The following is a 20843-nucleotide window of genomic DNA, read 5'->3' as shown; positions in this document are numbered from 1 at the left end:
TGAATGTTCTGAACTTAATTTAATTATCTGGACTGAGCCGAGCATTAATTTTTTGCCAAGCCCATGAAATACAAGAGGGGCCGAATTTTGTGAAACTTAAATGTCAAGGTGGGAAATTGATTTATTTTAGAAAGGCAAACTCGGGGAGTAATTAAAACTTGATATTATTTCGATTCAAGTCACGGTAAATGATCAAGATCTGCGTAAGTTGAATAAGGAAGCCAAAAAAAACCCTAGACTTTACCTATAAATCCATTCATTGAGGGTTCACAAAAGGGGGTCGGCGAACACAATTTTGGAAGGCACACATACACCGCCAAAGATAAGAAGAGAGGAAGAGAGTCACGTTCTGCAGATCCGGAAGGACGGGGGGGCGCGGGGTCTCTCTCTCTGGTCTTCGTCCACGCTCCAGGAAGAATTTCCACCATATTGGTGAAGGCTTGCTCTCTAGGTTCTTGTTCTGACCCCTCCAGCGATTTCGTTCGCGTACAGTTTTTTTTCGGTGTTTTCCTAAGCACGAACTTATAGCTGGTTCTCAACAGCAACATCAGCCGTTCCACAGGCACCCAGATGATTCTAGCCACCTCCTCGGCACCCCGACGTCACTCCTGTACTGAACCATTGCAGCATTGTTACTGTCTGTCCTTCAGGCGGTTCTGCACATCCTTACCGAGCAACCTGTCTCGGTGACTGTTTAGCTTTGTCCCCGTATTCCGGCTCTGCGTCTTCACCGATGAACCTAGGCGAAGTGTCCCGCACCAACAACAAAGAGCCGAGCCATGACCTTATTGTGATCCACGTGCAGCCCAACAACAACGTATTCGTGCGATCAACAACACCGATAGAAAACAGTAAATTGTTCCTTTTTGCGGGTTTCCCAAGAGCCTCATCATGAGCCCTCACCGTCGGCCACCGCAAGACACAACGCAGGTAGCCAGCCAAGCTGCCGTCATCCGCAATTTAGGTAAAAATCTTATCCATGTACATATAACTTGAGTATTGCCTAATTTAAATTACTGTAATTTATCGTGCATTATCTCTTGGGATTTTAGGGGCCACACGAATTAGGAGATTTCCCTTGTTTAACAACATCAATTACGTGGAAAATTGGCCAATCCTATCCGCAAGCATTGGCCGGTTTCAAATATTATGTTGTTAATCAGATGTAATTTCACTGATGCGGATAATATCTCATGTTGATTTGATTGCTATCAATGGCTATCTATAGTTGTAGATAACAATTTAGTTTGATTCTTTCCTAATTCGAAAATACCAAAAACATTTAAATTGTTAGCTTTAGGATAGAATCTAGATTTTAACTTTCCTAATAAGATAGGCTAGTATTGGATAGGACATAATTTGAACGTTCCTGATAGGATATGTTCGTCTATTTGGATAAAATCTTCATGTTAGGATATTGTCTATAATTAAGATTAAATTTCAATTTAAATTGAGGTTTAAGAGAGGTTAACTCCTAGTTTAAATTAGATAATATCTTACTTTAGATAATTAATTTGCATTTTTTTTAATTTCTCATTTAAACATAAAAAATACCACTTGCATGTCATTTACTTAATTATATGTCTTACGTTAACTTAAGTAGGTCACATGTCATGATAGAAGAGGTCATGTAGACTATAGTTTACAATTAGGTTTACATTGCATGCACTACATATAGCCTAGCTCTAATTTAAATCGAGAAAACAAGAATAAAAGACTTGCTTAGAAAGCATGGTTAGGTTAGGCATTTTTTCTATTTCTTGAGTTTTACTTGAGTCTTTTAATTATTGCTTCGATGCAATTTATTTGAATGCTTTCGGTCTATTGAGTGTTTCATTCAATGGTTGCGCACCTGAATGAACACTTCAAAAGTTAGGAGATAGGTCTTAAAACTAATCCAACTGCGTGCCACAAATGTTTTCGACAATTAAAAAAGAGTATCGAAAAGTCGTTAGTTTAATCTAGCGTAACCAAGTCCACGAACCCATGTAATATTTGGTTCGTATAAGTAAGGTTAAACTCTCGTTCTTTACTTAGTGTCTAATCAACTTATCAAATTGATTAATGGCGACTCCTAAATGAAATGAATTTGATATGATAATCAGACTCCAAGTTGCGATGGGTAGAGCTTGGGAGAGCTCGAGTTGAGTCTTCGAACTTAGTAGTCCCTCAACTTTCCAATTTTCTAGAAGGTTACGACAATAAGCTGGGTTTCTTCCTTCAAATGGGTTTGTCCTGAATCTTGAGTCTAAGGACAAAGCAATACGAGGATCCATCCAACTGTCAGAGCTTATCGTGAGCCGAAAACCACCTTCCCTGAAACCAAGTGCAAACATGGCCATAGTGAGAACAAAAATCGACTGCATGCAATATTCCTATGAACGTATGCATAATTTGGATTAACTTAAGAAAATCAGCAGAAAGTTTGAGTTGGTGGGTTGTGCCCAAGCCCAAACTTCAAGCCGGCCAGTCTCATGCTGAGATAACATCAGAATGAGCTGCTTCCACTTCTCTCTTCCAACAACGTAATTCTCCATGGCACCCCAGACAGGATGCTATTTGTCATTCTGCATACTCCATAATTATCAGATCAGCACCCAACTCGCTCCGGATAAAGAGGAGGGAAGTAATGATGAACAAAAGAAAACCAGAAAAAATAGGCTCAGTGCAGGCGTTTATGATTAGAAGAATAGAAAAATGGGCTTGGTGCAATAGTCTAGTAGATCTGGGCTTGGTTCAAGTAAAGATGAACCAGGCTTGGCTTAATTCATGAATGTTTGGGCTGGTCTTGAACTTTGGTGAAATGGGTTTTCGAGAGTTTATTAGCTAAAAGGAGCCTCATCGTGTCCTTGGCCCAGACTTAATTTAGTCCACATTTGAGCAGGACCCCGCCCGATCCCTTTTCTTCACTGTAAAAATAATATTAAAATATCAAATTTATTTTTTAAAAAATTAAAACAAGTTGTTAGGTCTTAGCTTGATATTTAGCTTAATTTTATTTAGTTAGCACGCATTTAATCTAAGAGTTTTAGTGAGCACTTTTTTTTTTTTTTTTGAGTTTAGGAGGTTAATCTTTTGGAAAAGAAATTGGACTCGTTTGAATTTAGCTCAAGGGGGTTACTGTCTCGAGGCTTAGAACAAAGCTATGTGTATTATTTACCCAACTAGTATCGGTTTTTATTTCTCGTACCTTGCTTTAGGCGTTGTCAATTACTTGGTTGTTTACTTATCGCATCGCTTTTCAATAACTGTGTGTTAATTTCCTTTCTAGATTAGGTTAAGACTAGTTTAGATTTTAAACAAAAACAAACTCACAAAAACATTTGCTTGATCATTTAGTATTGATGATATGCTTACTAGGTAAACAACTAACTTGTTATGATATGATTACTTAAGTAAACAACCAACTAGTTAGAGATATCGAAAGAGCGCGAATTAGATAATTAGCATAATCAAGTATCCGCTCATAAAATTTCTGGTTACATAAAAATTCAAATGACACTCTCGCATCTCAATTGGTTTCTAGTCGATCTTAAATAGCTAGTGGCGACGCCTAGAACTATTAGGTTGTTAAAGAACTAAAAAAATGAAAATCCAACATCGCATGTTGTATGGGCTCAGGAGAGTCCTCGCCCTTTTGGGTAGTGCCCTAGACCTATTGCCTTTTTCTTCTTCCAGACGGAAAAGGGACGAGCATTTATTGCCGCAACATTCTTTTGCAGCATTTTTAACAATGTCTATCATGATTCATGGAGAGTATAGTGCCTAAATAAATGATAACAGCTATTCCTTCTGCCCATTATTTTCGTAACGTCTTCATGTGATTCATGGATATTGCGGTGCCTAGCCAAACCATATAAAATAGCTATTCCATTTAAACAAGACAATGGACATCAACATTATTGAAGTAAACTAAAACAGAATAAATATCATGCTAAAATAAATAAGCTTCGGGGAAAGATGAAAACATTAAGTAGAAGATAAACAACAAATAGATCCATCCAAATAGAAATAGATCACAATATTTCTATCCTCTCTAACCTTCCAAGTAGTGAACAAATGGATATATGGCACTAGTCAGTATTAGAATTAATTTCATCCATAGAGAAGAACATCATCTAAGATTAAATTAAACCATACATATAGTTTTTAAGTTCTAATGTCAATTATCAATGCTAGTTAAGCACGGAAAATAAATTTGAAAGCATGACAAAAAGTAACATCCACCAATGCATGACGACTTAGCTAGTATAAAAAAACATAGCATATTAACTGCATTAAGGTGAAGCTTCGCTGTCTACACTCGTCGATGTCTCTATTGCTTCAATGTTACTTTGTAGCTCTATCTCCCTTGCCCTACATTCCCACATGGTGTGTGTATCTAAAAATTTCCATAGCTCTTCTAGCGTTAGCCCCTTCATCTCCGGCATTATTATGTAGACATACACGCACGTTGAGCACGTGATCCTATGAAAGGGTAATGGCCCTATATAGTGGTAAGAACAGTGATGACAACACTACACTCAGCAATTGGTTCATGGTGATGCCAATTGCATGCCTTTTGTGCACGCAACCTCAATGGGAAGATCTCTAAGCCATACATCGACATGATCGGCCTTCTACCGATGGAGTAGGATGCCATGTAGAGCAACAACGCGGATGCACATGGCCATCACTAACGTGGGCTTTTTGTCATTATAGTCGATGGCAATGAGGCACGTTCTGAGGGAGAGGAGTTGCATGATCGACTCGCCGATGCTGCTTAGCAGCAATTGTTGCCGCCCGACCATATCAAGGCTGAGGGTAGCAATTGTCTTTACAATGTGAACTGTGATGGTGAAGAGGAGCTTTCCATTGTAGGAGATTAATTCGACCATCTTGGAAAAATGGGAGCTGTGGAGGAGGATGGTATCATTGTCGGAGAGTTGTTAGATTAAATTTATCCTAATGGTGCGGATGAGCTTGTGGTAAATCCATGGAGTCGGGCGACGTAGATCCCGCCACACGTCCTCCATGGTGATTTGCATGTTGATTAGAACAATATCATCGTTAGACTCCTTTGGAATGCTGATAGCCTCCTTGGGGAGCCAACATGCGGCATCCTCCTCAGAGTCGGATGTCCTAGCTAGGACGTTCTTTGTGTAGCCTAGACGGCCTTGCATGATAAGCCATCGGGGGATTCCAGCATGGCGAGGACCCCGATGGCAAGTAGGACCGGCGAGATTGGCGGTAGCATAATTGCATATGTAGCCGAGGACGGTGCCAAAGTTGATGGACACTTGCACAATCAAAACAACGTAAGCTCGTTAAACATGAAAAAAGAATAAAACACATGTTGAGAAATTAGTAAATGAAAAAGATGCTACAAAATTAGGAAAACATATGAGTGACTACCTTAGGGAAGGAGTTGAGCATGTCGCAAGATAAGGTAGGGGAGATCTCAGCGATGTAGACATGGACAATTATTAGGGCCAAGTTGACGCCGACCTGGGTGACAGCGTGCCCCACTAGGAATAAGGCATTATTGGGGGCAAAACCCATGAGGAGGGTCCCGATGAAGAAGAAACCCCCCGTCAACATGATTGTACAGAGGCGGGCAATCCAATCAAAGGTCCATCCCGCCATCGCCGACCCTAGAAGAGAGAACACGTTCACGATCCCCACTTGGATAACTTGCGTGTTGATTATCCTCTCGTCCTTCTTTATGAATATTGTCGCATCATTCATCACTCATATATCTGCCAAAATAAGAAGGAATAGAAAACAAGAAAATCTTATTTATAATCGCAATTTTCCATGTAGAGAGAGAGAGAGAGAGAGAGAGAGAGAGAGAGCCGACCAAAACCAAGCAACATGGAGGTGATGGAGGCCCTAATGGCACATTTCAAGGTGTAGTTCTTCACGCATGAGTTCACTAGAGGATCAGAGTCCCGAATTGACTACGGTTGGACATTGTCATTTGACATTGGAATAAGTAGGCATAGAATGATGAGCGATGCGACGGTATACATAAAGAAGGACAAGAAGATAATCAACGTGCAAGTTGACATCCTGGTAGGGATCGTGAACGTATTCTCACTCCTCGAGTCGACGATGGCAAGATAGACCTCCGAATAGATTGGTCGCTGATGCACTATCATGTTGATGGGGATTTCTTCTTCATCGAGACCCTCCTCATGTGCTTTGCCCTAAGCAATGCCTTACTCCTAATGGGGTGCATTGTCGCTCAGGTCGGCATTAGCTTGGCCCTCATGATCACCCCCATCTACATTATATAGGATTCTCCTGCCTTATCTCATGGCTTGCTCAACTCCTTATCCGGGTACTCACTCATATATTTTTCTAATTTTGCACCATTTTTCATTTACTTTATTTCTCATCATTTTTCCTTCTTTTTCATAATTAATAGGCTTACGGATTTTCAATTGTTTAGGTGTCCATCAACTTTGGCACTATCCTCGTATACATTTGCAATCGCTAGCCATTAAGGTCCTCAGCATGCCGGAATCCTTATGGTGGCTCATCATACAGGGTCACCTATGTGACAAAGCGCGCCCTAGCCGAGACCTCCATGATGCTCAACGGCTCATCGACATCGAGGAAGCTATCAGCATCCCTAAGGAGTTTAACAATAATGTTGTCCAAGTTAACATGCAGACCACCATGGGGGACATGTGGTGATATCTCCACCAACGATTTCGTGCACTTGCCATACGCTCATCTGTGCTATTGGGATCAACTTAATCCAATAACTCTCCATGTTGACACCATTTTCCTCCATAGTTCTCACTTTTTGAGAAGACCGACGTCACCGCCTCTTAACCATTACTATCAGCATTGTAAAGACAATTGCTATCCTCATCCCCATCTGCTACCTTGAAGTGGTTGGGCGGCGATGGTTGTCGCTTAGCAGCATCGGTTGGACGATCATGTTGCTTATCTCCCTTGGAACGTGCCTCACTACTATCAACCACGGTGACACCAATCCGACATTGGTGATGACCATGTGCAACCCCTCATCATTCAACATGGCATCCAACTCCATTGGCATAAGGCCGATCGCGTCGGTGTTGAGACTGCGTGTGCGGGGGCATGCAATTGGTGTTGTCATGAGCCAACTGTTGAGTGTAGTATTGTCATTAGTGTTCTTACCACCATACAAGATGATTACAATTTCATGGGATCACGTGCTCAACGTGCGTGTTCTTCTACAAAATAATGCCAGAGACAAAGGGGCTAACGCTAGAGGAGTTGTGACAGTGTTTCGGTACATACACTGCGTGGGGGTATGCGGTGAGGGAGATAGAGGTGCAAAGGAACATCAAAACGACATAGGCAACGGCGAAGGTAGATAACAAGGCTTTACCTTAATGCATGTACAGTTAATACTGCTATGTTTTTCTAAACTAACTAAGTCATCATGCATTGGTGAATTTTAGTTTTTGCCATGCTTTCGAATTTATTTTCTCATGCATAATTAGCATTGGTAATTGGCATTAGAACTTAAAGACTGTTTGCATGGCCTTCATTTAATCTAGTTGATGTTCTTCTCTGTGAATGAAACTAATCCTGATATTGACCGGTGCCATGCATGCACTTGTTCACCGCTTGGAAGGTTTGAGAGAATAGCAATATTGTGATCTATTTCTATCCATGTAGATTTATTTGTTGTTTATCTTCTATTAAGTGTCTTGATATTTTCCTAAAACTTGTTTATTTAAGCATGACATCTATTTTGTTTTAGTTTACGGGCGGGAGAATATCATTATACCTTTCAAAAGAAATTAACAAAAAGTAGCCAAAGCAAGCTACATTGGCATGTCAAGACACTATCAAGCATTGACTCTCTTTGCTGGAAGTTAGATCAACTAGCAAGATATGGCATGGAAGTACAGTGATGTAAACCTATTGGAAAGTTGAGACCGATGAAAAGGGCACACTTGGACATCACCAAGGAAAGCCGCCTCAGAACAAGATCGAACTAGCTAGAATGGCGAGGTCACTAGAACTACCCCTTGTCGGGATAGCTCATCAAGATCGCAGGAGGACTTAGCTTTCTCTCAATGAAGGCTACACCGGTGGAAGTAGCAGTGGCGATGGTCGTGGTCATTGGGGCTCAGCCGCAATGGAGCTTGGCCAAACTATCTCTCTTTCTCTCAATTCTCTTTTGTGTAGTGTGGTCACAAAGGGATAAAGAGAGAGCCAAAGCCCTTTGTGCAATCCATGATGAAAGAAGAACAAGTTCCTTTCACCCTTTTTTCCTTTGTGTGCCATGCTATCTTTTTCTGAACTGTTCTCTCTCTCTCTCTCTCTCTCTCTCTCTCTCTCTCTCTCTCTCTCTAAGCGTGTCTCTAATTGAGGCTATCGTGTGATGTGAATTGGGAAGCCCCCTAACTTGTGAGTAGTAATGATTTATTAATAACAAAGTAATTAGGTTTAATTAGGCTGCGTTTAGTCGTCCGGATATTTTTTATTGATAGAATAGTGTCAAATTGGATAAAAATATGATAAAATTTTAAATATCATATCCAATGTTTGTTGACGTCGGGATATAGCATGGATTCAAATAAATATTATCCGTAAAAAAGATTCGTCGTTCATAATCCCCATCTACACCCCTCTTTCCCACAACTTCGTGGATGCTGATGAGGACGCCTACTTCTTCTCCGACATCCCTTTTGCTGCCCTCAACCAACCCGACGAATTCAGCCATGCTCTATTTCTTACTTCGCCTCTTTGAGATGCCCCGAGTTTGAGTTCTCCGCGGATCCCGCCATATCTGTCATCAAAGCCTTCCTCTTCTAAGATCGAATCCATTCCCTTTGACAAGTGTGAATACCACATCGAAGCCTCTCAATTAAATTCAATTAAATTCAGCATCACCGTTGAGAATCAATAGAGGCCAAAACCAAAATTCATTGACAGAACCTCATTCTCTATTATTACAACGTCCAAAACCCAATTAAGCAACGAGAATTCAGAGGAACATGGAAATTTTTTTCCATAATACAGCATGAGATCTTCGCTACTACTTGGAAGTTCCGTCGCCATGGCTATCTCCTCCATCGAGTCTGATCGGGATCACGAAGTTCCCTACGGGATGGAGTTAAGTGACAAAAAGAAGAGTTAGTGCCAATGAGCTCCGGTGCCGCTTTTCTCGGGGGTCGAAGGCGGGAAGTAGGTCATCGTCGGTGAGGGGAGTTGTGGCTATTCGAGTCAGGCCATTGTGGCCGCTATTTTAGTTAGAGAAATCGAAACTCGAGAGAGGGAGAGATGATGGCGGCGTTGGGAAAGAGAGATGAAGAGCAATCAATGAGGGCAACGTGATTTTTTTATGAGTTTTCTAAATTTTACATATCCTATCCGTGTCTATCCCACCCTTTATATGCGATTTTTATATTCGGGCTACATCCGATCTTATCCGAATCTCATATTGCTCCAAATATTGGATAGTATAAAAGTTATCCTATACGAGGCCTACCAAATGTAGCCTTAGATTGAAAGGCTTAATGCTAAACCTTATTAAGGGCTAATGGGCTCTATTAACTTGAAGTTCAAGGCCTTTGATTAATTCAAGTTCACATGGGAGAAATCTTAATTAATCAAATCCAATGAGGCTCTTTCTCATTGGGATTTTCGGTTCTTACTTCCCTATGGTGCGCCGAATTTTACAATAAGTTTTGGCCTGGTTTCCTTGTCCATTTTCGCCGCGAGTCTGATTAAATGCAATTGTGATACATGCAGAAATTAAACTATCCTACATGCAAATTATATGAAATTGATTTAGATATTTTTGTTAGGGACTAAGGTTATTCCCTAACTTGTCAAGAAATTAATTTTAAATATTTAGCCAAATTTAGGTATCAACAAGCACTTCTGATGTACTTCTCCCGATTATTGGAGACTCTAAGAGTACTTGTACTCTTAGGAGCCAGCTGATAGGTTATTAAGAGCTAGATGCTTTCGCCAAGCTTATGAGCACGTATTTATATTGTTCATGCTGAATAAGCTCTCTACTATATCTTTGCATTGTCTCTTGTCACTTTAGTTCCTTACATCTCTTGTCACTCCATTACTAACTTTTAGTGTTTGGTGACCAAAAAAACTAATCGATTTACGGAAAACATTTTTTATGACTAGTTTTGCCAAAATGTGCCTAAATCAACGAATATATTACACCGAAATTGGTTCTTCCATTGTTAATTAAAGGAGAACATGTTATGTGGCTACTCTAGATAAGAAATATCCGGGCAAATAGGAAATTAACAACATGAATTTCAATAGTATTGTACAAATACAAATCATGCCAAAATTTAGTCGACGATAAGAATTAGAAAGTACAATTGTTGCCAATGAACCAAACATAGATAGGCTCTGTGGGAATTTAATTGACGGCAATACTTGACCATGTAATGATACTATGCTAAAATTTAATCGACGACGCAACAACCATAATAGAGATACATGCCAGAATTTAATCAACAATGCGAATATAAAAGCTACAGCTAAGGAAAATAAAGTGCAATATAGGAAAGTAAAAATAAAGATAGTAATTTGATTGACTTGTATGAGGGTCTCCGAAGAGTACGATATGCCTATTTAAAGCTTATAATCGACAGTTATCGACGTAAATTACAAAAGGTGGTTACCAATAGAGTTTATAAAGGGAAATTACCAACAGAGGTTACAAATGGTTATAAATGGTTTCTTCCACCCCACTACCTTGATGGTTTCCTTGACTCCATTATTTTGACGGTTGCTTTGTTCCATTACTTTAACAGTTATTTTTTTTACGGTTGCATTTGAGATTGTCTACTTTAATTTTTGTTGATTCATTTAAGTTGTCGATTCATCATGTTGTCAACAATACTATTCATAAATAACTAAATTTTGCTCTCATCGACGAAGTCTATCACATGTCGATAATAATCGAAAAACAATCATTTTTTGGTGCAAACAAATGCCCCCTTCCAAAAATTGAATGATTCATTGATCATTCTATTCTTTTAAATTCGACAATCCATCCTTAAGTAATTGCTCATATTTAGACACTCTTGCTGCAAATTGGCATAATTTTGGTGTTTGAATTTTTCTCTAAGATTGAATTTCCATCCACTAAAAGCCAAATTAGAGAAAATTCTTCCTCAGGGAGTGAAGGCACATATGCCTAGCCCTCTTGAATCTAGTCACAATTGATCAATTGACTCGTTATTGTATTGATAGATTTTGGCCAAATGGGCAACCGATACTTCGTGTGTCATTTTATAAGACTGAGAATGGAATTTTCTTTTTATCTCAACCCAAGAATGGATTGAATTAGGAGGTAAAATCATATACCAAGTAAAAACAACTTTTGAATGAGACAAAGGTAACAACATGAGTCTCGGGACATATTGATCATTTCAAAGCCTACAACCCAATATGTTCGACGATCAATTGATCATCTTCGCTAGTAAAATTAGCAAAGTTGGGAATTTCAAATTCTATTGGGTAAGGTATAGTGTCAACCCAATCAGGATGTGGCCTATAATATATTGGCCTGACTATTCCAGTGTCGGCATCTAATTGTTGTAATATGAGTTCAGCCACTTTATTAGGATACCTTTCCTACCCCCTAAGTTTAGGTTAGATAGGATTTTCAGGCCTTTGTAAATTCCTCACCGATGGTGGGATCACTTGGCCTAAATTGTTTCCTCCATTCAATTGATTAAGAGTTAGAAGCCATAGTATTAGGCAAATTACTTTCACCAATAGGTATGATTCTATAGGTCTAAGTTGTACCAACAGTTACAACCCTTTGCAAATTGCTTCCACCGACAAGTGTGCCATAGGTCCGGATCGTAACAGTTTCTACCTTTGCAAAATCCAAAAGGTACAAGATTAGTAGGATTCGCCTTCGGTTGAATTGAATGGCTCGATGTTCTTGGCTCATGTATGACCTCATATAAGGTGTTGATGATTATGGGCTTGACAATATCGATGAGGTATTTTGTCATGTGTTAGTGGTTTCCCTCCGATGTTTGTCGAGAATCTTCTTCATGGTAGCCACTAGACTTGGCTCTAATTGCCTTATATGATCATCAATGAGTTGTCTTGTGATGTCGACATGTCCACCATGGGCTTGATTCACCCATCGGCTATGCAATCGATGACTCAAAATGTCCTAGTCTCTTATTGGTAGGCAATGGTGGCGAATTGTTAGCGCCAGCATTGTCAAGATCAAGTTAATTCATAGTACGTGCCATCATATCTCCTCAAGTTAGCCACACTTGTGCAACTGGGTGTGCCAAAAAAATGTTTCGCCTAAAAGTGCTCCAATCGACGAAATATCTTTTATTGAAATTGGTTCTTCGATTTTTAGTTGAAGGAGAATAGGTCCTGTGGCGGCTTTGGAAATGAAGTATCAAGGCTAACATGAGAATCAACAACTTAAGTTTCAATAGTATTGTGCAAACACAAACCGTGTTAGAATCTAATCGACCACAAGGATTGGAAAGTACAATTGTTGCATATGAACCAAATGTAGGCAAACCCTAGTGGAATTTAATCAATGAAAAAGGTTGAACCATGTAATGATACTATGTTGGAATTTAATCGACGACGCAGCATACAAGATAGAGATACACGCTGAAATTTAATCAATGATGTGAATCTGAAAACTACAAGTCATGGAAAATAAAGTGCAGTAGAGGAAAGTCAAGATAAAGATTGTAAATTTGATTGATTTGTGCATAGGGGGGTCTACGAAGAGTGCGATGTGGCTATTTAAAGTCTACAATTTACAGTTATCGATGAAAGTTAATACAAAGAGAGGTTATATATAGATGTTACAAATGAAGGTTACAAACAGAGCCAACAAATGGAAGTTACAAAAATAAAAAGGTTATTGAGGGAAGTCACTAGCAAGTGTTACAAACACCTATCGATCTTCCACTCCATTATCTTGACAGTTTCCTTAACTCTACTACGTTGATGGTTGTGTTATTCCACTACTTTGATGATTGCATCCGAGATTGTCGACTCCACCTTTTGTCGATTTCTTCAAGTTGTCAATTCATTGTCATTTCATAACGTTATCGATAATTCCATCAACAAATGACTGAAATCTTTTTACATCGACTAGTCTATCACATGTTGATATAACCAAAACTTAGTCTTTTTTTTTGGTTATGTAAACAAAACTGAAAACAACAAACGTTAATTGGGAAAAACGATTTTTCGTTCTAACAAGAATAGGAAACGACTTCTCGTGCTATCATTTTATTATTATTATTATTAATCATGAAGTGATTGTCTGCGTTCTGTGTTCTCACGGGCAGAACGGCAAAAAGTCCGAGAAGCCACAAAGTCTCTCCAGAGTCCAGCCATAGGAACGACCTCTCTTCTCTCTTTTTTTCTCTCTCTCTCGAACAGCAAGAACAAGAAACAAGAAAACGACCAGACCTAGAATTCGGGCATACGTTACCGTTGGTGGAGTCAACATATGCGGCTATGCGTGTTTCTTTTTCTACAAAGATCGATGGAGAGGAGAGCATCTTGAATTCCTTCTCTTTGTTGGTTGTTGACCCGGTGTTTTGGGCGGCGCAAATCTAGAAAGTGAATCGATCGGTGTGTCGTGTCGTTCTTGGCCGTGACTGATCCGATGCCATTCCAATTGGCTCAACGTCTCGTGCTCCAAGTTTGTGGGATGTTTCCAAAGAGAAAAAGGGACCCAATTGCGACAATCCTTCCACATGAATGCGACCTCCAGGAATGGCCACCAAACGCCACGACCGCTTGCCATGGACATCGTTGTCGCACTACTCGTGTGTCACGTTTATAGAACTACTCGAGAACCCAGACCCTCGAGGAACTCTTAAGTCCGATTGATGTGACATGCACTTTCCAGACTTGAGATTTGTTAACTAGTTAGCTTGGTGTCAACCATTGGAGGACTAATATTTTACATTGAGCCAAAGTTTATGGACTATTTATGCATTAATCCCTTTCTCTTTTTTTTTGGGTACAAGCACGGTTGATTTCATGATTTGTAAGAATGTTCGGTCGCTACTATTATCTTATAATAAACACATATCGTGAGACTTTCCATTAGGTTGTCATATGTGCTTGTATGAGTGCTATTGTTCTTGACGTGAATAATGACGAATCTAAGAACTAAAAGTCGCTTGACGAGGTTAATACGCAAGTTACTCAAATTCGACTAAACCTCTTAATAATCGAAGTCGAGTACAAGTAGCTTATATGCCGAACTCAAAATAAGCTCTTGAGCAGTTCGACCTGCTTCTTCGGCCAATACATAGAAGATGAGATCTTCGCATCTCCAGTCAAAAACCCAACTGTCGTCATCTCCCGACCGTCAAAATCTATCTTCAAACTATATGTAAATCATGGTAAATACATAATTCGGACGGATCAATGTCCTGTCCATTCACCACTTCTCGCTCCGGGCTTGGTCAAATATCCTTCCAGATATCGCTGCCGAGAGGGCTGCCGTGAATTTGGGATCTCTTTCCAAGGAAGAGGCCATCTGCTGCCCCAGAAACTGTTGAAAGGCCGCCGCCACTTCTTTTTCTTGGATCGTTTTTGCAGATGCAGTGTTGAAACCCGGGTGCATCAAATCAGGAGTACGCCTAGGACTAGGAGATCTCGACTTCGTGGGCGACGGAATTGGAGGAGTGCCCAGATTCAGTCCCTGTTTGTCGGAACCCAGTGGAATCGAGGGCCGTGAGGGGCTCAGGTGGTTGTGTTCTCCTTCATATGTGGCCACTAGGACAGATGGGTCATCAGCACTTCTTTGTACCTGAAGATGCAAAGAAAGCATGGGAGTAAGATTGAATTCGTTCGGCTACTTCTCATCGAACATGTGATTTCGTGATTTATTTTCGGACTGTGATTCAGTGTGGTCTCCAGAAAATCATTTCTCTAAGTTACCTTCTTTTTAACAGCGCAAGTTGGGGCAAAGGAACATCTATAGTAAGCTCTTGGAGATGGGTTGTCTCTCGTGACCTTTTGACCATATTTCCTCCATTGATAACCATCCCTCACTACCTGTATAGCAATTGCAAATTCATAAAGCAAAGATAAATGGAAAAAGAATCAATATGTTGGGAATTACTTCGTATTTAGAGAATATGAATTTCTTAATGCCAACTATGGGCTAGAGAAACACAAAAAAAAATGTTCTGAGTTGAAACTAAGATCTTACAAGGCTCATGTCGGACGGATCAGTTTGGAAGTGGATTTTAGAGATCTTGTGTTTGAAGCTGTCCTTCGGCTTCTTGAAGATTTGATTTTCGTCGTGACCGCAGCTTTCTCCGGCGACATTAGCTTCATGCTTCCTCTTTCTTGACATGCCGAGTTCACTTTCGGAGGTCTTATTCCCCAAGACAATCAAATGGTTATGCAGCGCATTATACTTCTCGTGCATATGGTTCAGCATTTCAGTCAACTTCCTATTCTCGTGGCTAATTCGGTGATACTCCTCGACCAGCACCCCGGCCTATACACAACAAAACAGATCATCTCTCAGGTTTGAATCTTCGTATTCAAGTATTCCAGTTTTCAGAATTGGTCACAGCCACGGGGCTTCTTCCACTTCATTCTTTAGAAAGTGTCTACTTCTCTATTTTAAATGAGGCCGGTGAGCTACCCTTTTCTTGGAGTGTAGGTCTAATTTGACTTTGCCTCTTACCATTTTCATTTTCCCTGTTACGCATTCTTGACTTCAACCGGAGTTGTCTAGAATTATTTGGAAATTTAGGCTGGTGAACAGCAATACATACTCCTGTCCATTTTAGAGGGCGAATATGTTGGTTCGCAGACGCATTCTCGGCTACTGTAATAGCTGCCCGGATTCCAATTGCAGTGACACTAATTAAAAAAATGCAATCGAGTCATTGGACCAAACTGAGATTTGGAGTGGAATTTGCTGTAACTTTTAGATCTCATTCCGGACATTAACTGCGTCCGATTAGCCATAAAAACTTCGTATCGTAATTAGGTAAACCGACCTGAATTTATATCTCTAGCATTATCCCTATTTCTCGACGCAATTTCTGTTAAAAATGAACTCACCTCCTGCTTAACAATGGGCTCTTCTTGTCGTCCTCCTTGAGAGTTATCATTTCTTGGAACAATTTCCTTCTTCTGATTCAATGAGACCCACGAGTAGAAAGAAGAAGAAGAAGAAGAAGAAGAAGAGAGACTGTGAGCTAAACATCCAAAGATCTTTCTTTGCTTTTCACCAAACACAGGTATAACAACAGAAACACAAGATTAATCACTGCATATCTTTGCAAACATAGGTGCATCTCACCGGATACGATGTGTTAAGCTCAAGGGAAGTGTTCACTATCCAATTCGATTCCATCGGACCTGCACTCGACGCCATCAAGAACCAGGAAATGAAAACCTGAAGTGATGAAATAACTCAGATATCTTACAAAACAGTAGATGAAGGGACGGACACAAGAATGGTGTTGCAATTTATAGGGGACTTCTAGGGTCTCTGAAAAAGATAGAAAAAATGAAAAAGAAAGGCCTACACGTTAAGAGAGTTGCCAGGAAGTATCGTTTGTAATAGAATTCTAGAACGGCACATTTTATGTTGGCATTCGTCGACCTCAAGGAAACGGAAAATACAATAATCAGCAAGGACAAAACTAAGAGAAGAGTCATGCTCTGGTCTGGACCGAAAAAAGTAATCTAGTTGATTCCAAACCCAGGCGGGACCCCATAAAGAAGTTGGTTTTTCCTGCTTGGATTTATTCATTGACTTGACTTTCAATGGTTTAATTAAACTATGAGGAAAAATTCGTACATTCTACAGTATGACGATTGTGTCATGATCTCGCATTCATTTATCAGTTCTTTCTCCTTACAATAAAAAGAGGAAAATTTGTCATAGACATATTATACAAATGTTAATTCAATCATAAACTTTTTAATTTTACAAATTTACTATTAAACATTTGCACAGAATTTTGATATAGTCTTTCAGTTAATTTTCTCCAGAAATTAACGTGGCAGTGTGCCACGTAGGACGACTAGCAATGATTTGACCACCATATTAGCCATTGTGTGATGATTTTGAGTTCATTAACCTGTTCATTTTGCATACGATATATAAGAGAGAGAGCGTTGTCACGAGTTCTCTAGTCCCTTTGACCGGGGGGCTTGTTGGGGCCCTGACATGGTCATGTATGATCTATTACTCATGGTGTGAAAGGTATAAAACTAGATATTTCCTTACAAGATTCCTCCTCACACTTGAGGGCTTATCCTCGATGTGCTGAGACACCTACTTATCATCCGTTACGCAATGTCGTGTTTGTCTGTGTCTCTGCCAATTCACATTAGGTGGTTGACCAAGGGTTGGACTCACCATTTGGTCGACATGCATAAAGTTGCTGCGGTTGAAATTTAGCTTAGGGTAACTTTGCTCCTCTCATTGCCCAATTTGATTTGTAATTTCAATCTAATCACTAAAGCCACAATATTCACCATCTTGCCTAAAATAATTCCTCATACCATTCAAGTAAAGTCAAAAACAAATTGTCGGCAAGGTTATTACGATATATTAGTGAATTCGATAATGAATTGGCTTTTGCTATTCAAGATTCATTAGTGAATTCTTTCGATTATGTCGCCACAACCATCTTGTGGATATAAAGTTCAGTCGATCGTTTGGCTTATGAATCCCGCTGCGCAAGAACTTAGTAAATAACAAACCGACGAAATATGTTCAATTCCCTCTCTTAAACATAGAGCTCACATTACTAATAAAGAGGATGAGTAAGATCTTTTAAAGTGCCAAAATAAGGATTCACATATTTCTCATGTATTGACATTCCACCTAAATTAGTCCATAGGACCACCGAAACATTATAAAGGCGCGAAGCACGTAGGTGAAAGAACAATATGGACAGTTGCCTTAAAGTTGTTCTAAAACTTTAAACTGTAAATAATGGCAACATTTAAAGTACAATTGTTTGAATGAAATTTTTTACCTTGAGTTACTTTTCTAGACTTTTATGCGTTTGATTTGCTGAAAATGATTAGTGAATGGAAAACTATTTACGTCCAATGAAAATATGTATGCTTTAAGTTAGGAAAATGAATTCCCTAACCTAAAAAGCGGAAAATATTTTCTTGAAGAACGATTTTAAAAATAATTATTTTTTAGATTATGATTTCCTCGAAACAAATAATTATTTATTTCCTATATTATATTTATAAGTGAAAAATAAAAAAATCTCTCCAGATCAAGCATCTCGAATTGCGAGCAATGATCTACCATCAGTAATTCTAGAAACTGATGATGATGCAACTCGAATCTTCGCAGAAGGAGATGAATATGGCGACATGGACGCGCATTGTCTGCCGACTTCGAATGGCGCAACACGGTTTTGACCGAGAAGTTGTCAACTGGACCAAGACTTCTTCGTTTCTGAAAGTTCCCTGTCTGGTTCGGAAGACGTGCGAGGCAGTGATGTTGACAACTTCGTTGTCGTTTCAAAGTGCTTCCGGGTCAAAAGGCCAAGGAAAGTCCATAAGACTTACCGAGCTGAGCGTAAGAATGAAGTCATAATCATGTTGTGAGTATGTAGAATAAATCCTCGACATATAATTGGAGTTAATTATTTAAATGGCCTTAATTTACCTCATACATTTAAAAAACTTCATATTTATAATAATATCCACAAGATCCTTTATATCTAGGGCAAGAGGGACTTCATTGTGTCCATGAAATGTAATAGACGAAGACATGCTTTATTTGGATTTGTGGAAAATATATGAGGATCCTTTTCATCTTTTGCGCCAATGCCACTCTAAATTTCTTACCTCAAATCCTCCCACTCACATTTGAAGACAAAAAATAACTCGGTAAAGTTTGTAAAAGGTTTGTATCATACCATTTCTTTTGGAGGTTGGTGTATTCATTACAATGTTGGTATATAACTAAGATCACTGATAATAATTAAAAGAAGTTGGTAATTTACTAACTACACTGGTAAAATTTTAGGAAGGTCTAGAGATTTACAAATTTATTAGATGTTGGTAAATTCATTAAGGGGACGAGCAGATCTCATTTTTAACGATGGGCGCAATAACAATGAAAATGGCTCCTTAAAAGAAATTGGTAACTTACTAGTAGGGAAAATTACCTAAAAATTCATAAATATATTGCAATTGTGTCAATTCAATTATAAATATTTTTTATGTCAACTCAGTCATAAACTTTTTACTTTTGTTCCAATTTAGGCCATTTGATTGGCCGGCACTAACGTAGCAAAATTATAATTGTACTTTTATATTTTATATTTCTTTTTTTTCCTTTTATTTCTCACTTTTCTCCCCTTTACCCCGTGGCCGGTGAGCTGTGGTCGGCTGAGTCATCGGAGCTCGCCAGCCACTAAGCGAGGAGAGCCTCGCCACCATCTCGCCGGCCATGGTGAAGGCAACCCCGCTGCGGGTAGGCGAAGGCAACCCGCCTACGCCATAGCCCTAGTGAGGCTAGGTTTGCCGAGATTTGGGCGAAGTCGGCTCGTTAGCGGGCAGCGAGTGCTCCACAGCCCTCGTGCGGTGGTCGGCGACCTTCGGAGACCAACCATTGCTCGTCGACCACAAGAGGGAAGGGAAGAAAAATGAGAAAGGAAAGGGAAAAAGGAAAAAAAGTAATATAAATATTAAAATACCATTAAAATTTTACCATGTCAGCGCTAGCAGGCCAAATGAATTACATTGGCACAAATGTAAAAGATTTAGGACGGAATTTATACAATTACAATGGGTTTAGGAATTTTTTGGTAATTTTCCCCTTACTAGTTTATTAGAATGTTAGTAAGCTCCTTATAAAGTTGGCATTCTACTTACAACACTTGTAAAATTTGAAAGAAATTGTTAATTTACTCTTTATTCAAATGTTGATGAATTTCTCATATTGCTCGTAGTTTGCAAATCATCTTTTTAAAATTTAAAAGATGGCTACTTACAAATTTATTGAGATGTTGGTAAGTTCCTTAAATGGTAAGCTATTTTATTAATAATACTTGCAAAGTTTCAAAGAAGTTGGTAAGTTATTAATATATTCAATGGTACTGAACCTATCAAAATGGGTTATAGACACATTTCATAACACATATTTGATGGGTTGAATTGTTATATGAGTTTGTTATATACAATGAATGGGTAATAAATAGGTATAAAATGGTAAAATCCAATTTAATATGGATGTTAAATGGGTTTATAATTTACTGATACTCAACTCACCTCTATGACTCTTTTATTTTCAACCTCTCTCGTGATCACTCACTCCATAATCTCACATTAGTTTGAGTATGAGTTTTCTTAGATTGTGTTAAATATGAAATGCTATAAATATGAGCTAGGTCGAGTATGTATTTAGTATGGTTCAGGTTAGGTATATATAAATTCATTTATATTACATGAAAATGGGTCAAAACTTGTTAAAGTGGTCAACTTGGACTGGTAATTTTTTATCCGACCCACCCATTTGACGGGTCTAACCGATATTGATAATTTTTTAACTATACTTGTAAAATCTGAAATACATTGATTTCATTCCGAAGATGGTAAATTCATGATAGTATTAATTGTTGGGGAATACTTGACAAGCAAAATTATCAGTTGTTTCCACCATTGAATTTTTACTTACCGACGGTGTTCATCCCTTTCCACATTAGTCGGTCCAGATGGCCACAAGCCACTCTATGTGGTGGCCATGTTTTCAAACTCAAGGCTCTAAGCACCCATAATTGTGAACTCTCACTCCAATAGCCATGTCGTTAACCTAGAGCTCAAGCAACCATGGCCACAAGCCT

The 20843-nt window shown here is 39.1% G+C and overlaps 1 protein-coding gene across 3 annotated transcripts in view; it reads right to left on the bottom strand.

Annotated features, from left to right (window-relative positions):
* The window catches only part of LOC115743491 (probable WRKY transcription factor 40), a 58262-nt gene extending 41696 nt beyond the window's left edge, over positions 1-16566 (bottom strand). The window contains exons 1-5 of one of the 3 annotated variants that reach the window (XM_030678289.2): positions 16316-16559; positions 16075-16146; positions 15206-15499; positions 14932-15048; positions 14664-14800 (exon numbers count right to left, since the gene is read on the bottom strand). In XM_030678289.2, the coding sequence (XP_030534149.1) occupies positions 14664-14800; positions 14932-15048; positions 15206-15499; positions 16075-16146; positions 16316-16390 (695 nt within the window). In that variant the 5' untranslated portion in view covers positions 16391-16559. Of the gene's footprint in view, positions 1-14171; positions 14801-14931; positions 15049-15205; positions 15500-16074; positions 16147-16315 lie in introns of those variants that run through there. The other 2 variants (XM_048277189.1, XM_048277192.1) reach the window with 2 other exon arrangements.
* Between the last annotated feature and the right edge of the window lie 4277 nt (positions 16567-20843).

This window comes from Rhodamnia argentea, chromosome 4 (assembly GCF_020921035.1).
Source record: "Rhodamnia argentea isolate NSW1041297 chromosome 4, ASM2092103v1, whole genome shotgun sequence".
In the NCBI taxonomy this organism is placed as follows: domain Eukaryota; kingdom Viridiplantae; phylum Streptophyta; class Magnoliopsida; order Myrtales; family Myrtaceae; genus Rhodamnia; species Rhodamnia argentea.
This window is presented reverse-complemented; position numbering and strand designations above follow the sequence as displayed.